Source organism: Anolis sagrei, chromosome 3 (genome assembly GCF_037176765.1).
Source record: "Anolis sagrei isolate rAnoSag1 chromosome 3, rAnoSag1.mat, whole genome shotgun sequence".
Taxonomy (NCBI): domain Eukaryota; kingdom Metazoa; phylum Chordata; class Lepidosauria; order Squamata; family Dactyloidae; genus Anolis; species Anolis sagrei.
In genome coordinates, this window is record NC_090023.1 from 241,377,193 (window position 1) to 241,395,758 (window position 18,566).

General features: G+C 39.1%; 1 protein-coding gene across 1 annotated transcript in view; it reads right to left on the reverse strand.

Annotated features, from left to right (window-relative positions):
• The window catches only part of ERICH6 (glutamate rich 6), a 46,219-nt gene that overhangs the window by 19,800 nt on the left and 7,853 nt on the right, over window positions 1-18,566 (reverse strand). The window contains exons 4-12 of the mRNA XM_060767720.2: window positions 16,241-16,295; window positions 14,542-14,669; window positions 13,965-14,037; window positions 13,212-13,321; window positions 8,149-8,184; window positions 4,857-4,915; window positions 3,813-3,929; window positions 1,141-1,239; window positions 879-1,036 (exon numbers count right to left, since the gene is read on the reverse strand). Coding sequence (XP_060623703.2) covers window positions 879-1,036; window positions 1,141-1,239; window positions 3,813-3,929; window positions 4,857-4,915; window positions 8,149-8,184; window positions 13,212-13,321; window positions 13,965-14,037; window positions 14,542-14,669; window positions 16,241-16,295 — 835 coding nt within the window. The remainder of the gene's footprint in view (window positions 1-878; window positions 1,037-1,140; window positions 1,240-3,812; window positions 3,930-4,856; window positions 4,916-8,148; window positions 8,185-13,211; window positions 13,322-13,964; window positions 14,038-14,541; window positions 14,670-16,240; window positions 16,296-18,566) is intronic.

Below are 18,566 nucleotides of genomic sequence, written 5' to 3' on the forward strand. Positions count from 1 at the left end.
CTTTTTTTAAAAATCCAAAAATATTTCTGTTATTTCAGGCTATTTTCTGGCTGTTCCTGACACCAGTTGCATCCCTATCCTCAAGTAAGAGACTTTTGAATTCTGAAATATCGTTGAACAAAAACCTCCTTGCTCCTTTTTTAAAAAAAGAGATCTTACAATGTAATGGCTTTTTGCATTATAACTCTCTCAAGAGTTTTAGAAAAATATTTCAAGAGGAAAAATGTTTCCTTCATAGAATCATCTCAGCAAATCTTTGGAAGAGCCCTAGGACAAACTGAAGAAATCACTACAAAAAGCCCCAAAAATAACGGAACCAATGATATGGTGATGGAAACAACTGGCAATATCCAAGGAACGATATCATGAGAACTCTGATTTCCTTAGATCAGTTTGGAAGAGCTCCCAAAAGATGAGAGCTTTTGAGTTAAAAGGAATGTGCGGAATCTTTAATGGCTTTTCTAATTTTACAGAATGAACGTCTCCTATCTCCTTTCCTCCTGCATTGACTTGTGTGTTCCACCACAATCTCTAGACGTTTATGGGTCCCTCTTAAGCTATGTGTGGTAGGACATGGAGCAGAAAGCTGAAAGGTACATTCCTTCTTATCTTGGGATCAAGACACTGTTTTGTCCTTGGTTTCATCTGCCATGCCCAAGATCTTCAAGAATGGCTTTTTAGGGGCCTTGGATCTGGAAATGTTTCTTCTGTGAACTTAATCTTGAATTAACTAATCTTAGGATCCAAGACAATGACAATGTCTTGGATCTGTTTCGTGTTGCATTACAAAACCTTTTTTTTTGCACCCCCCCCCCCCCCGAAACAGAGATATAGTCTCAATAATGATTAAGTGAACATCTATCAACCACTTTACATACCTTTGCAGGGCTCTTTCCCTGGCTAGCTGCCTCTCGGATTCACTGCCACGTGCCTGATTGGGAGAAATGTCTATCCGCTGGTATTCAGGCTTTGTGTACTGCTTCTTCATACTGACAATGAACTCATGGAGCTCTCTACACTCCTGGCAACAGAAAAGCTAGAAAGCAAGGTCCTGCTGTTACCTGGTGGTGATGTAGTCTTTGCTTTGTGGAGAGACACCATGGAAAGGAAATACTTTTGGAGTACTTTCCTGCTACTTACATATGCATACTTTGCTATTTCTTCTAGACTTTCAAAGGAAGGATAGTGTCTCAGTGGGCTGCCACAGAACTCACAAGTTGCGGGAAAGTCCTTTTCAACCTGCAGAAAGGAAAAGGGACAATGTTTTGAAAATCTGAGGGTCATACTAGATATTAAGGGAGATGGTATAATTCATGCAATTAATCCATTTCCCCTTCAACGGACACATTTTCTCAGAAATACATGGCTCAGCCATTAGCCTTCCAGTGATCAATCATGAAACAAAGCATGTGGAATATACACATGGTGAAAAACATATTGCCAGCACTCAGAAAAGCATCTCTGAAACATACTACCAGCACTCAGAAAAGCATCTCTGAAAAGCGTGACAAACTTAGTCAACAATTCAACTTTCAGTGATGATTATCAGGCAAGAAAGATTGAAAATATATCATGCTTCTGTATATGGGGATTATTCAAGCAGGAGGTGGAGAATCTCCAAGTTAAAATATGAGAAAATGAAGTCAGGCAATTAATTCACTTTTATCCAGAACCTCAAAATAGTTGATTAGAAAAACAGATGGAAAAACTGGAACCCCAGATTCACACATACCAGCTAACAACAGTTTATGATGAAAATGTGTCATGGCAAAGCCACAGTTCTCTGTTTAACATCCAAACCATGACAACAAACCAAGATGAAAGCCTCAAATTCTTTGTTTTTGGCAGCAGAATTATACACACTTCTTCAATGCTTCCCCCCCCCCCCCCAGGAGCTCAATACGTTGAACATATAATTATCCTCACAACAAATCACTGATATAGTTTAAACAATTGTTCAAATTATTTCATTAAGCTTCATAAATATTGAAGGACTTTCCATCACAGTATAGAAGTTTATATATGTACTGTATAGTATTGTTATTGTCTTGTTTTAAAAATCATGCTACATCATAGAATTGCTGTTTTAGTGTGGTTGTTTTTAAAACTCTTTTTCATCAGTTTTTAGATGTACTTCATGCTGTGAGCTGCTCTAGGTCCCATGTTAGGAGAAAAGCTGGATATACTGGTATATTAATTAAATGCATAACATATACGCCATACCTTTGGCATATACTCTGATTTCTTGCTGAATGTGATCCAGTTAGTTGAAAATAGGTGATTTTAACATTATTTTGTTTTAAATAATGTTTAGGATACTAATAAAGACATTTTCAATGTGTATTTAGCCTGTACTTTATTACAATTAGCTACCCTGAGCCTTTCAGCAAAAAGATGGCAGTAAAGAAAATTAATAGAAGATGAATAAAGAAATGCCAGAACCAGGCACAAACCAGTTTGTATCTGTAATGTGGGGGTGGGATCTGTGTAACAGTTTTTAGTCACCTTACCCAACACAATCAATTGTAAGAAATGTTGAATCCTATAACTTAATCCATTATATATGTTGACAGATGCTATATCAGTTCAAGTGGTATCAAGTGATTTGACCTGACAAAGATCTGTTCTTTCTGATGGTATTCCCATTGTATGAAATTGTTGGGAAACTGGGGAAAAATAGCAGTGGAAGCAGGTTCAAGGCATTCATGGAGAACCACAGCATGCCATGGGTTGAGTGTTCTTTCTTACTGTTTACAAAGAGGGATTTTTCAATAAGATGGAACATTCAACCATACAATTTCCCTACTTCTTCATGCTTTCAGAAGCAGTAGAGTTGCAGAAAAACCATGCCCCATTTTTATTTTTACTAGCAAACCTACTGGTTGAGTTTCATGGCCATGTTAAACATGAAACATAGCTGCAGGATTCTTTTTTCTGGCAGCTCAATCATTCCTCTATGAAAATTATCCATGGGAGAGCAAGTTACCTGTCAGCAGAAGATCAGTGGTTGGTAAATCCTTTCCCTGCCAGCTATTACGTATCCTCAAAATTGCTGCTCACCCTTCTCCCCAGGTTTGCTTTCCAACCTGTTTTAGCAAAGACATGGGCCACCCACAGTGTATCTTTTCAACAAATAACATGAATTAATCTATTTAGATATATTGAAGATGCTCTAATTTTCCCCTAAAAATTCTCCTTGCCCAAAGAGGGTTAGGGTTAGGAGATTTAGCACAAAGTTTAATACGGAAAAACCAATAGCAGGCAGTAACAGATAACAAGAGTCTACTTCTGCGAATTAGAAGAAATACAAGTAAACAAGATTTTGGATGCTGAAAGACTCCAGTGTATTTTTAAAGTAAGGTGTTGGTAAAAGGTGCATTACTAAGGCTCAGTGCCATCAACTATGTCAAAATGGCCAGCGGATGGAAATGTAACCAATTGGATTAGGGGAGTGGGGAAGTTGTATGTTTGTTTTTTAGTACAGTACTTCAACTCCCATCAGCATCAGCCAATGTGATCAATGGTCTATGGTGAGGCAAACTGTAGTCTAACAACAGATGAAACAACTGGGTTTTCATCTTTGAATTCGGTAGAGAGGAGGTGTCTTACCCCAATGATATATCCAAAGTCCCACAAGAAAGAGGGAGCTCATTTACAGTTATTTAATGAACCATGAAGGTAAATAAAAAAGAAAGACTGACAGATTCTTGGAGGCCTGTGAAACAGAAGGTAGGTCTCCCCAGATATTATTCTATGCACACACCTCTCTGGCTATTATATGCACATCACTGCTGTATGGAAAGAGCCATCACCTCTATATAAACATTTTCTCTTGAAGTTTCTGGTCTGTAGGCTAGGATTGTTGGTGGCCCAACACTGGACAGGGTACGCAGTGACTCCTTAAAGAGCTTTAAGAAGTCTTCTTTAAACTACAAACAAAAACAAAACAGAGACAATTTAATTGAAAGCTGAAACCACTTATATACAATCTTCTGGCGAAATTAATCAATTTTTTTGTGTGTGTCAGGAGCGACTTGAGAGACTGCAAGTCGCTTCTGGTGTGAGAGAATTGCCTGTCTGCAAGGACGTTGCCCAGGGGACACCTGGATGTTTGATGTTTTTACCATTCTTGCAGGAGGTTTCTCTCATGTCCCTGCATGGGGAGCTGGAGTTGACAGAGGGAGCTCAACTCACTCTCCCCAGATTCGAACTGCTGACCTATCTGTCAGCAGTCCTGCCAGTACAAGAGTTTAAACCACTGCGCCACTGAGGGCTCAAATCAATAATCTTATAGTAAGATTATAATAAAAATTACACTGGATTAGGCCATAGGCCTATTATGTCCAGTGCTGTGTTTACACACTGGCCAAATTATTCTCCACTGGAAATTCAACAGCAGGATATGAGGGCCAAATTCTACTGATTCTGGAGGATAATATGATCTGTAGCCAGTGACTGAGATACTGTCTTTAGCTTAATTTTTTTTTGTCGTGTCAGGAGTGACTTGAGAAACTGCAAGTTGCTTCTGGTGTGAGAGAATGAGCTGTCTGCAAGGACGTTGCCCAGGGGACGCCCGGATAATTTGATGTTCTTATCATCCTTGTCAGAGGCTTCTCTCATGTCCCCGCATGAGGAGCTGGAGTCGATAGAGGGAGCTCATCCACCTCTCTCCGGATTCAAACCTGCGACCTGTCGGTCTTCAGTCCTGCCGGCACAGGGGTTTAACCCACTGCGCCACCGGGGGCACCTTAGCTTCAATTGCACTCCTATGTTCTAAGTGAAATTATGGAGTCAGGTCAGATGGGGCATTTATTCCAAGCAAAATGTGTAGATAACCACAGGTGAGTGAGTCATACCTCTGTATCACACAAAACATCTAAGTTGCTGAGATCTTGGGACAGGACAGCATAGATATCTAGACATTAACAAAGAAAATTAATTATAAAACAATTGGTGTGTACTTGCTTTTTTGATCTGAATTTTAGGTCATATCTACATTGCACTTATTTAGAACCAAAGATTTCAAAACATCCTGTGCATTCCTCTACCATATATATATATATATATATATATATATATATATATATACATACACACACACACATATATATATCTCCTTTCTCCCAACATGGCATTCAAGTCTAGCTGTACCCAAGGACAGAGTCTTCTTTCCAGGATGGGCATGAAATAATTGAAAGTTCAAGAAATAAAGGTTACTGACTGACTGACTGAAAGTTCAAAAGCCCTTTATACTACAGAATCATGGCACTGTAATTGCACTTTAACTGCCATGGCAACATCCAATGAATACTAGGATCTGTTGCCATAATAGATAAAGTGCAATCATGGTACTATAACTGCGTAATGTGAAAGGGGCCAGTCCAGCATGAACCTTCCTCTTTGTGTGCCAGAGTGAGACACTGGTGGACAACTCATTTCTGTAGCATTATCCTTTTCCTATGACCAAGATGCCTCAGGAATTGTAGAATATGTTAGATATCTCACTCTCAGAGGATGAAATCCACACTTAGGGAGAAATCCAGCCATCACATCTCCATGGTTGGTTGGCTCATGGCCAGACTAGGGAAGGGAGGGCAGAATGTTCCCAATTCTATGCCAGGACAGCCTAAACACCCTACCCCAATGCAGAAGCAGATCTTCCCCAGCTCTGAAAGCTGGCATAGCTGCTGGTTTTCAATGGAAAAGTATTTGTGTGTGTGCATCCCCCCCCCCCAACTGAACAGGGAAGGAAATGGAACCACCAGTGCTGTTCCTGCCTCACTTTTGCCTTGCCATCATCAGCCTGTCTGGCATTTGTGTGGGATGATTCATCTGTTTTCAGGTCTCATCACACAGTTAGCTTCCCATGATAGAAGGCTAAAATGCCATGCTTCTGATAGGTATGGACTTGTTTAAACATCTTTGATCCACAGAAAGCTGCAGTTTATTATTATTATTATTATTATTATTATTATTATTATTAACACACCAAGATTAGTACACAGAAAACAAGGACACTTTGCTGGCTGTTATATAGGATCACATGTTGGACACTTCCTAAGTGTCTAGGACTGTGTGATATATTGGCAAATAATGCATACAGACCCCAGTAGGGTGGCCTTTTGCAGCTGACAGATGGTAATCTTGTCATAACCGATTCTGTTTAAGTGCAGGCCAAGGTCTATAGTCACTGCACCCACTGGGACCACCTTTACTAGCTTGTACCAGAGTCTTTGAAATTATTATTATTATTATTATTATTATTGACACAAAAACACAGTATGTCACAGCAAATGCTGGATTTCGTATCACAAAATTGCAAGTTGAACACTTCCCAAGCATCTAGGTCTGTGTGATGTATTTTCAAATGATGCTTGCAGATCCAAGTAAGGTGGCCATTATTATTATTATTATTATTATTATTATTATTATTATTATATTTTGTTTATTTAAATCCCACTTTTTCTCTCTGTAAAGAGACTCAAAGTGGCTCACAACTAAAAGCATTGCAATACAATTTAAAAAATACAAATATACAAATTTTGAAACAGTATTAAACATTATTAGCATTAAAACACGCTGGATTAAATCCACAAAGACATACAAAACCACAGCAGCCCCCAACATGATCTTAAAACCTTCTTCTTTAAAAGCCTATCTCAATAAAAAGGTTTTAGGCTGCTACCTGAAGGATAGCAGGGAGGGACCGTTACGGCTTCCCTGGGTAGGGAGTTCCAGGATTGAGGGGCAGCTACTGAGAAGGAAGGCCCTCTCTCTCGTTCCCACCAACTGAGCTTGAAATGGAGGTGGGATTGAGAGAAGGGCCTCTCCTGAAGATTTCATGGCCTGCACAGGTTCATAAAAGAAGAAGTGGTCAGCCAAATAGCCTGGACTTGAACCATCTAGGGCTTTAAAGGTCATAACCAGCACTTTAAATTGTGCCTGGAAACAGACTGACAGCCAGTGGAGCTACTGCAACAGGGGAGTTGTCCATTCCTTGTAGCTAATCCAGTTGGCAACCTGGCTGCAGCTCTTTGGGCAAGCTGAAGTTTCCAAATACTCTTCAAAGACAGACTCACATAGAGTGCATTTCAGTAACCCAGACAGGGTGTAACTAAGGCATGCACCACCATGGCCAGATCTGGTTTCTCAAAGAACAGGCGCACAAGTTTTAATTGTGCAAAGGCCCTCCCAGCCACTGCGAACACCTAGGCCTCCAGGTTGAATGCCGAGTCCAGGAGACCCCCAAACTATGAACCTGTGTCTTCAGGGTGTGTGTAACCCCATTGAGCACAGGCTGAATCCCTATTCCCTGATCTGCCTTTCAAATGAACAGGAGCACTTCTGTCTTGTCTGCATTAAGTTTCAATTAGTTTGCCCCTCATCCAGTGCATTACTGATGAGAGGCACTGGTTTAGGATCAGAACAGCTTCCTTGGCTTTAGGTGGAAAGGAATAGTAGAGTTGGGTGTCATCTGCATATAGATGGCTCCCAGAGGTTTCATCAACATGTAAAAGGGAAAACCCTTTGTCAACTGCTCTCTAGAAGGAAGGGATGGGAACTGCAATACACTAATGTGATGCTATAGGGAGCTTAGGCAGTATATGCAGTGCTGAAGGATGCTGAGGGCTGCGGTTTAACACATTTCCCACTCCTGTGTTATACAGAGACAATCAGGCTGAGAATAATCAAAGTGGTTTCTAATAAAGTCATTGGTTTTCCCAGAGAACACATGTCTTTTGTTCCACTGTTGCCTCAGATCAATTCTGAAACAATAAAGCCCCTTGTAAAACTCGTTGCCAGAGGCAACTGTGGTACTGAACAAACTATGAGCAGATTCCCTCTTTCAAACTGCCCGATGCTCATCTAAGAAGAAGAAGAAATTCTCTTTCTGATTTAAGTACATCAAGTGTCTCACAGTTCTTATATCATAGATCTCTGTAGTGTCAATGTAAAGAGGGATAAGATTTTCATTTTATGGATTAGGAATAAACACAATGGTACAGCCATATTCTTAAGACTTCTTGGGGAGTCTGTTGCTAAACCCAGTCATTCTATTTGACAGAATGCTTGGCAGCATTTTGTGGGTTCACAGAAGCCCAGAAATAAAGGATGAAGAAGAAATTACTATTTCAGAGATCCATTTACCATTCTCACGAGGCAGTCTTCTTTTTTTCTTTGGAGCTGAAAAAAAAGCAATAGAAGCATTTTACTTGTCTGAAATATGAAGTTCATTTTGCTGAGAAGAATAAACATATGTGGAATAAAGTATGAAAATAGGCAACAGAAGGTGAGCAGAATGTTCTCAAGAGACTTTGTAAAATAAAATACAGCATAGCAGAGCAGAATGCAACTGCAATGTGTAAACATACACATATATTTGTTTCATTGAATCACGTTCAACAACATCAAGAAGCTTAGGTCTCTTTCACACTACAATTACAGCACTTTAATTCCCATGGCTCTGCCCTTGAGAATTGTGGGATTTGTAGTTTGGTACTGAAGTGGGTTAAACGGCTGATCTGCTGAACTTGCTGATTGAAAGGTCAGTGGTTCAAATCCGGGGAGTGGGGTGAGCTGCCACTGTTAGCCCTAGCTTTTGCCAGCTGTTTGAAAACATACAAATGTGAGTAGATGAATAGGTACCACTTCCGCGGGAAAATAACAGCACTCCATGCAATCATGGCAACCACATGACGTTGAAGCCTCAGCTGTTTTGGCCAATGATCAAGGATTCCAGGAGCTGAAATCCAAAATAGCCCAGAGTTTGTTCTATATGACAGAATCTCAAAATAGCTTTAATGAGGCTTTTTCACTGATGATCAGACTAACTGTTGTGCTGTTACTTTTGGAAACAAATGTTTCGCATAGCTTAGTCCCTATTAAGTATTTTTTTCAGAATATTATATTGAGTATTTATATCGGGTAATTGTGAGCTATCATAAAACAGAGAACTCCATACAACTTATCATGAGAAGGATTCCCATGTTCTAGAACAGAGTTTTTCACCTTACTGTACAACCCAAATTCTTAATCTGACTGAGTACATCGAGGAAGAATATGAGAAAGGTTGCATTACTGGAACAGTTTTTGTCGACCTTACAGCAGCCTATGACACAGTGCAACATAGAAAAATGCTGCAGAAAGTCTACCATATTACCCAAAACCCGAATTTTACAAAAACTATCCAGACTCTCCTAGAAAATTGTAGCTTCTATGTGGTGTTTCAGGACAGGAAAAGTAGATGGATGTGGCAAAAGAATGGTCCAACTCAAGGCAGCGTTCTTACACTGACCTTGTTTAACATCTTTACTAATCAGTCACAGCCACTACTCACAAAGAGCTTTATATATGCTGATGACCTTCATCTAACAACACAAACAAAAGACTTTGAAACAATCAAAATCAGCTTACTAATGCCCTGAGAGATCTTTCCAGCTACTTCAAAGATAACCACCTGAAGCCTAACCCTGCCAAGACACAAGTGTGTGCTTTCCACCTACATAACCGTGAAGTCAACTGGAAAGTTACCTGGAAAGGCCAAGAGCTTGAACACTGTTCCCATCCTACATATCTCAGTGTCACTTTAGATCAAAAACTAACATTTAGGAAACACTGTGCAAACACCAAGCACAAAGTAGCTGCATGCAATAACATCCTGCGGAAACTTACTGGCAGCACAAGGGGTACAAACCCAAAACTATTAAGAACATCATCCCTGGCCTTGTCTTACTCAACTGCTGAGTATGCTTGCCCTCATCTGGCACAAGTCTGTCCATGCAAAGCAGGTGAATACACTGAATGAAACATGCAGAGTAATCACAGGATGTCTCAAACCTTCACCTGTTGATAGACTCTATAAGTTAGCTGGCTCCCCCCCCCCCCCCCCCCCGATGTGAGATGGGAAGTTGCTGCTAAATGTAAGAGAAATAAGGTTGAACACTGTGAAAGTCATCCACTGCATGGCTGTCAGCCTCCTCCTAGTAGACGTAAATCAAGGAATAGCTTCATGAGAACCACCACTCCTCTTAATGTTCCCCGAGCAACAGCAGGACTATCCCTCTGGGCAGCTAAACCAGGCTATCCCAATTGGATGGTCCGTCACAAGGGTCTTCCTCTAGGGGCAAGCCGAGAATGGGCAACTTGGAAGTCCTTGAACAGACTGAGAAGTGGAGTTGGCAGATCAAAAGAAAACCTAATTAAATGGCACGACCTAGAATAATCCTCCACCATGTGTGACTGTGGAGCAGAACACACAACTCCGCATCTGTATGCTTGCTCACAATGCCCTGCCTCATGCACAGAGGAAGAACTGTTTAAAGTTACAGACAATGTGGTCACTGTTGCTCATTTTTGGTCTAAAATTATTTAGCTTCTTGTGCTCCCTCTATTTTATCAGTTTTATACTTGTTTATTTATGCAATGCTTTTGACACTAAATAAATAAAATCTTATTGAGCTCTGGAAGATGATGCCTTTAGTTCAACATATCTGAAAGGTACTATTATTGGGGCTATGAAAAAAGTGGCAGCCTGGGGGGTTCTTGGTAAGAGAAGGAAAACACTTGATGTAGTGTAAAAAACCCAACAATCATTAGATTTCTTTGAAACACTTCAGCTATTCTCATTATTATTTATATTGTCAGTTACTTTTTACATTAGATAACATTGAATGGCTTGCACTTTTGAACTGCACACATTTCTTTGGAACTGTATATATATTTCCTGGAAAGGCACATTGTGTCCTTCTTGCAATTTAAAAACAAACAAAACAGTCCCAGTATAACCAAAACAAATTTAGCATGATTTACTCTGCCAAAGTAGAACATTTTTGCTTCTGTTTGGTTACCACTGATGATAACTATCGCGAGGGTATTTCCATGGCCATCTATTAGAATTCCAACTCACTGGTGATACTTGACAGTCTTGAAGAAGCCACAATGGAATTTGGTAAAGGAGCCAACGTCTTTATAGAAGAGATTTTGGGCATTCCTTAAGTGAGGCCAGAAGAAATATGGAGCCAAACAAAACTCTTATATTATAATTTAAAACATTTGTGTTTCTCTTGTTGATATATAAATCCATAAGCTTAATCAGAGAATCACAAAACATGGTGTACTATCTAATGGGATGACAGCTAACATTGTAGTAAGGGTTTTAATCTAGCTTCTCTAAATAAACACATTTTTTGCTCAAGCTTGACACACACACTGAACATTTTTGTGCAAGTTTCACTCTGATCAACAAACTAGCTTTGGTGGGGGAGGGATTGCTGGCTTTGAACTATTTTACATAGACCTTGATGGTAAAAGGAACCTTAAGCATTGCTCTCGAGCTTCTGTTTTTGTCACCTTGTAAATAAATACATTTCATAAAATACATGTAAATGTATTATGGCAAATCTCTTATAGCAATCCAAGGACATTTCGCTGTCAAGTGTTCCTACAGAACATTTGCTATATTCTTCTAAAATGAACACTTTCGGCCATGTATATTTTTAAAAGTGGTCAGAAGCTGAATTTAGAAAGTACACCACATTCCTCCAAGTCTTGACTCTTGTGCCTAAATTCTGCTGATGCATTACTAACTGTATTTTTCACAGGGAGTACCTTTAAATTAATATGTAACATGACCATAAAGAAATGACTGTAAATGAAAAGACCTTGTGTCAAAAAAGGACAAGATTCAGTGCCACGTAATGCTCCCTGAGGAAACTAGTCTACAAGTAGGTGCCAAAACCAAAAAGGTTCTTTTCTGATCACTGTTAGTCCAACATCTATCAATAAGAAGGACTTTGTTTTAAGCTGTGTGGGGTGTGTGTGTGTTTTAAAATGCATTTTAATTGTATTTATTATATTTGTACTGTGATTGAACCTAATGCAGTACTATTTAATTTTTTTTTAGTTTTAGTATTCACTTTAAATTAATCAAAGTGTGTGGTTGTTAGATGTCCTTGAGTTCTCTCAGGGAGAAAGGTGGGGTATAAATAAAGTAAATAAACATTATAAATTAAATATTATATAGATCCAGTATTGGGTAAGTCAGAAATAAACCTTAACATTTGGACAGATTTGTTTGGTAGTTTTATTTAGATGGTTTCTTTAAGTTTGAGTAATATAATTATAGAATTGGAAGAGACCACATGTGTTGGAGTTAGCAACCTTCTCAAGCTTCCTCTATTTAATATTATGTCTGTTTATAATTTGTCATTTTATTTCCTGAAGTGTATGCCTTCTTTGGTTTGCAGTTTCCTTAGCTCTATGTACTTGAGGCAATGGGAGGGGCTGCAAATCACGTGATTGTTTAGAATCCATTTTAATCATGATGGCAGTTGAGGCTTGAGTCAGTTAGAATACAGAAGTCAGGGTTAGAAGTTAAAAGACAGCTAAGCCTTGAGTTAGCTTAAGTACAGAAGTCTATTTTTCATTCAGTTCAAAGTAGACTCTTATGAGAGAACTGTACTGGATATAGTTTTGAAAAGACTGTTAAAGACAATAAGTTAAAGATATAAACTGAAACGTTTTAAAGTTTAACCTGAAAAGAAATAATGCCTGTATATTTAAAAACATGAAGTTATGGGTAAAGGAAATATGTTATTTTACAAGAAGTTGATTTAAATTTTTGTCTGTTGAGAGCATTGAATAGAAACAAGATATTTACAAGTCCAATGATCATCAATAATCTAAAGAACACCTCCATAACTCTGTTACCCAATAAGTTACGATCCTAACAGGTCACAATCCATAATCCCCAGTATTTTGTGATCCTAAGAAGTCACCATCCTTATCCCAATAGGTTATGATCCTAACAGGTCATAACCCATATCCCATTAACATGGGCCAATCAATCCAACTTACTGCCATGCAGGAATATCTAACCAAAACATTCCCAGCAGATGGGCATCCAGTGTCGGTTTTAAAAACCTTTGTCACTCTCCAAGGCATCATATACCACTCTTGAACAGTTCTTACTTTTAGGAAGTTTCCCTAATGTTTAGACGAAATCTCTCGACCCAAAATGGATTTCCATTCTACTGGCAGGGAAGCTACTAGCTGTCATTATGCCATTACGTTGTTATAGTACATAATAATGGCTCAGGTAGGCAAATAATTTGTGCTGATATAAGGCAGCTTCATATATTCTGTACCAAGAAAGTGTTCTCTTGGTGATTTTTAAAAAATACTCTGTACAATACAGTTGTTATTCTACTTACCTTTTCTCTTGAAGACGTGTTCATACAGCCAGCTTGCCTCTGTCTGCACTGCAACAGACACTTCCAAGTGTTCCTGATGTGTTTCAGCCACAATAGGATTCAATGCCCCACTTTCAAAAGACACAACATAACATTGTAATAATCAAGCTAAATAGTAACTATATCTTCCAAACCAACCTCTAGGATCTTTTAATCATTTTGACGACTATGAGTTATCCCTCTTTCTCATTGTTCTAAGCAGTGGAAAAGAAAACTACTAGAAGAAATATTAATAAGCATAACAGTAAAAATTCCCCTATTATTGGGAGCATTAATTTCCTCTGTTTTGGAAACACCCACTCATTTGTTATGTCTACCATGGAAAATAGAACTGATAAATGTGCATCAGTCTTTTTAAAAAATGAAAGGGAAGCAGGCAAATCACACAAAAGCTTGAGGATATTGTGAAAGTGTTTAAAATATGAAAGATGATTGGATTGTTTTGCCCTTCGGTCTCAAAAATATACCTCCCACTCCTGCTAGTCCCAATCTTCTTCACTCCAGTACTTTCCAGCTGTTTTGGATCAGAAGGACTGTCTAAAGACATCATATTATCTGAGGGTTATGGCGTTTGTAATACCAGGTAAAGGAAGGTTGTTTTATATTCAATGGTGAGGTATACAACAGATTATACATGCATTTCCCCCTTGTGTAGGAGCTTGTGATATTGTTAGATTTGAACAAACTGGAAAATAATGCATGTCAATGACTCACCCGCTTAAATGGGAAATGGCAGGGTGCTCTCTTCTAACGCTGCCCAATATTGTTGGATGAGCCTGGGCTCCTGCTGAGTATAAAGCAAATAAAGCCTTCGACAACACATAAACCAAAGTAGTTATACATACAGTTGGACTATTTGCAGTTATTTACAGCAGAAAGGCAACATTGCCCAGCCATTTTTTCATTTGTTGAGCAAGGGCTTCAACCTTGGCTTCCAGAAACCAGTCTAACAACTTTTTTTAAAAAAAAGTTAGGTTATTTATTTTTTTATTATTGTTTACTTGCCTAGTTTGAAAAAAAAAACCCCAAAACAAATCATATTGAGGCCTCTTCTTTCCAATCCTTAATTTTATTTCCTAGTGTAATCAAATCCTAAAATGCTACCCTCAGTTGTTCCTGTTTTGGTCAATTCAACACCCTCCCTTTATGAAGCTAAAGTAAAATATTTCCTCTACAATTCAAAGGTCTTCTTGCTTTTTCACAACCAGTTTTTTTTGTTTATCACTAGCTCTATGTAACAACTTTCTTAATCCACAATAGATTGGCTTAAGAGGATGTTAAAATGCAGTACCTGTGCTTGTTGATGGGATTTCAGTGATTTGAGGGGGAAATAATGCCATCATTCCTACAGAAGAGAAAACATCTGATCCAGATTCTGGGCTGCTAACTGTTATTTCCTCTCGACTCTCTTTGTAAGACCTTAGCCAACAGAATGGCAATGCATTACTCTTTGAAAACAAGGGCAAAACATTGCACAAGTACAGTCTCTTATAATTTAATTCTAACATTCCAACACTAGAAGTTTTGGAACTTTTTTCTCTTCTCCCACCTTCCTTCGTGCCACCTGAAAACAAGCTGGCTTTCCATCCCATTGGAACAGGTTTCAGGGCAAGGAGGGCTGAAGTAGAAAGAAAGTACTCCCTCACAGTCAGTCTCTGTCATCAGCCTAACTTCACTGGAAGGGTTCTGCTGGATTCTCGTATTCCATTACTATTGATCCAGAGTTGGGTCCTGTCCTATGACACCATCTGTGTATAGACCTACCTATGAAACCTGTAACACTTACATACAAGACTTTAAAACTTTAGAGTAATGCCAGTAAGGCATAGTGGTTTGAGCATTTGATAATGACTCTGGAAACCAGAATTTGAATCCTCATTTTGGGATGAAACCCCACTTGGTGATCTTGGGGCAAGTCACACCCTCTCAGTCTCAGAAAACCTTGAGGTGGCCCTAAATTGGAAGAAACCTGAAGGCACACAACAATGACAACAGTAACAACTATTGGAGGAAGCAACCTTCTCAAGCCTTCTCTATATGATGTTTGCCTGTTTTATAATGTGTTTTTTATAAACTTAAGTATATGTCTTATTTGATTTGCAGTTTCCTTATCTCTATATACCTAAAGTAGTGGGAGGGACTGCAGGTCACATAACTGACTCAGTGAAAGTTTAGAAAGTTCAGTTTTAAACAGGATGACAATTAGGGGATGTCAGTTGAGGAATGACTGTCAGAGAGTTGTTATTGTGCTTTGAATGAGCTTGAGTATAGAAGTCTGTCAGAGTGCAGAAGCTCATGTTAGGAAGTTAGAAACTGTTGAGGCTTGTGCTTTATTTGAAAGTAAACTCTTACTAAAGAGAGCTGTATAAAGCAACATAGTTTATGAAGAAACGGTTAAAGATTATAAGTTCAAGATGCAAACTCTCTGAAACATTACTAAAGTTTTTAACCCTTGACAAGAAATGTGCCGGTATCTTTAAATACATGAAGTTATCAGTAAACAAAACTTGTTATTTTTAAAAGAAGTCTGTTTGCATCATTGTCTACTGAAAGCATCAAACAGAAACAAAACAACAACATGCCCAGCTATAATCTATTACCAAATAAACTCTGCTAACCCGATTAGATTGTGATCCTAACCTTTCATGATCTATACCCTGATGGTCAGTGATCCTAACAGGTCATGATCCATTATCACCAATAACAACAACTTGAAAATTAGTCAACTTAGTTGCAACTGTATTGTCGAAGGCTTTCACAGCCAGAATCACTGGGTTGTTGTAAGTTTTTTGCCTGCATCTATGGCAGGCATCCTCAGAGGTTGTGAGGTCTTAACCTCTGAGGATGCCTGCCATAGATGCAGGTGAAACATCAGCAGAGCCTGAAAAACTACCAACAACTTAGTTGCAACTCATCAGAATGTAATAGGGCAAATTCCATTATTAATGACCATGAGAAGGGTAAAGATTGTTTGATATTGTTCTTCTTACTTAGCTGAAGATATAGAAGTTCTACTTTTAACTTCTTCCAGTTGATCTTTCGAATCTGTTTAGAGAAACACCATTAACACCCCAAAAAAGCATGGCATTTGCATGTCTAAATAAACACAAAGCTTGCATCCTGTTCTCCTCCAAGGGAACACATACTATTTTTAATACAGACATCCATTACATAATTTACACTTTAAAAAGAAACAAAGAACACTACCACTTTTTCTTATGCTGAAAATAGCGTAAGGGTGAGACTTTATTTTCTTAAAAGAATGAAAAGAATCCAAGAAAATTGTTTCCTATCTTCCGTAAAACATACCCAACTCATTTTATAGTTGTATCTGTTCACTGCATTATTCAAGACTTGCACTGTCAGCCTTCGCTAATCTTGTATCTTCAAGACATGATGGACTACAATACCTATGAATCCCAGCTGGAATGAAAACTGGGCATGAATACAAGGTTGGAACCTGCCGCAGTAAAGCAGAGATGGACAAAGTGTGATCTGCAGACTACACAGAACACAGGGGTCTAAACCTTTTTGCTTCATGACCCAAGAATGCCCAAAAACATGGTGAAAATGTTCTCTATATCTTTTAGAAGGCGTCTGTGTCTCCTCCCTCCCTTCAAGAAGCTGATGTTGTGATGGGCTGCAGTTTTCCCAGGCCTTGGAGGTATAGAAAATGCACCCCTTTGCCTCATCCAAAGTTTCCCTGAAATAAAGAAATATATTTCAGCATCGAGGGCATTTTTAAAGAGAGGACCATTTAGGCTTCAACGCCAGATTGAGAAGATCTTTTTAAAGCTGCTTTTGTGTACACAATGTATCTCAGATGTACCAGTTGTAAGGCAGAGCATTGATGGACTGTGCAGGCAACAGTCTCTATTGGGCAACCAGCTGTTGCAAGAAATGCTTTGTTTTAAACATTTGGGGTATGAAAGAGAACCACATCCACCTAAGGGCCTGTCCAGACAGCACCTTTATTGCAGTATCTGTCACACCTCAGAATAGGTTCACCTTGCTGAAAACACCAAACTGCACATGGCCAGAAGTCTTTATAGTTTATAAAAAAGTAAAAGATAAAAAGTTCTTAAAAGCATAAGCAATGCTCTAAAAGATCAATACAAAATAGCACTTTGAAACATGATCCAAAAAGGCACCAGCAAAGTAAAATCCCATGACTGAGTCCTAAGACCATGAACACAAGAACTGCAAGATAATCCAAACAAGCAAAATGCAAGCTTCTTAGTTAACATAAAGTTGCTCTGACAAAGGTTTGGTCCCAAACACACTGCTTAATATCCTTTGAAAAACATGAAGGCTTTCCTTTTGCCTATGACCTCCTTCTTGTTAGCTATTCTCACACTCCTTCGAACTCTGAATTCCAAATGGTTAGCACGATCTAAGGTTCCCGTTTCATCAAGGTCAGTCTGTTCACTAGTGTTATCCAGTTTGCCTTCCTGCTCATTATCAGGCTGAGAACTGTCCTCCTTTTCTGAGTCAATTTACACCTGCACCTGCACCTGTCCAGTTTCAGTATCAACAAACCCATTCCTTGCTGTGGGAAACTGAACTTCCACACCTTGTTCCTCACTAATTATAACAGGGACATTTTGAACCAGATTGTGAACCTGAGTCCCATCTTCCTCATCAGAGGCACTCTGTGGTTCCAGCTGAGTCACAACAGTATCTACTGCAATAAAGGAGGGCCAGTCCAGATAACGTTCTGGACAGTCCTGAATTAATTTGCTACAAATCAGGAAAGCCCTGGTTTGTAGCGAATTAATTTGATAGTGGATTTATTCCATGCCTTCTTGGAAGGCATAGGATAAATCCACTATTTCCGGTGTCTGGACTACAGTCCAGACACCATTCTCACAGTTTACCAGGTTAAATAAGCCTGGTAAACTGTGGAAATACCCACCCACCCCTCTCCCCAAGCCCCCAGACCTCTTAGAAAAGTAATGAATACTTAGCAGGCCTCCATTACAGCTTTGACCAGCTCTCCTGGCAGGCTGAAGCTGTAATGGAGGCCTGGTAAGTATTACTTTTTAAGGGAGTGGGGGCTTGCGGGGGGGGGGGGGATAGGACCCCCCATTCTGGACACTATTCTGTCCAGAAATAAAAGGTCTGTCTGGATCTGGCCTAAGCTAAGCGCAGAGAATAATTCTTGTCTGATCTGTGGACAGATTGCTATAACAGATATTTAGTCTGTGTGTGTATGTGTGTGTCTATCTATCTATCTTTTATAAGAGATTAGTCTGAAATCATTGCTTTCCTTGCTCTGAATACTCCAGATATTCACCTTTCTTCCCCCACTTCAAA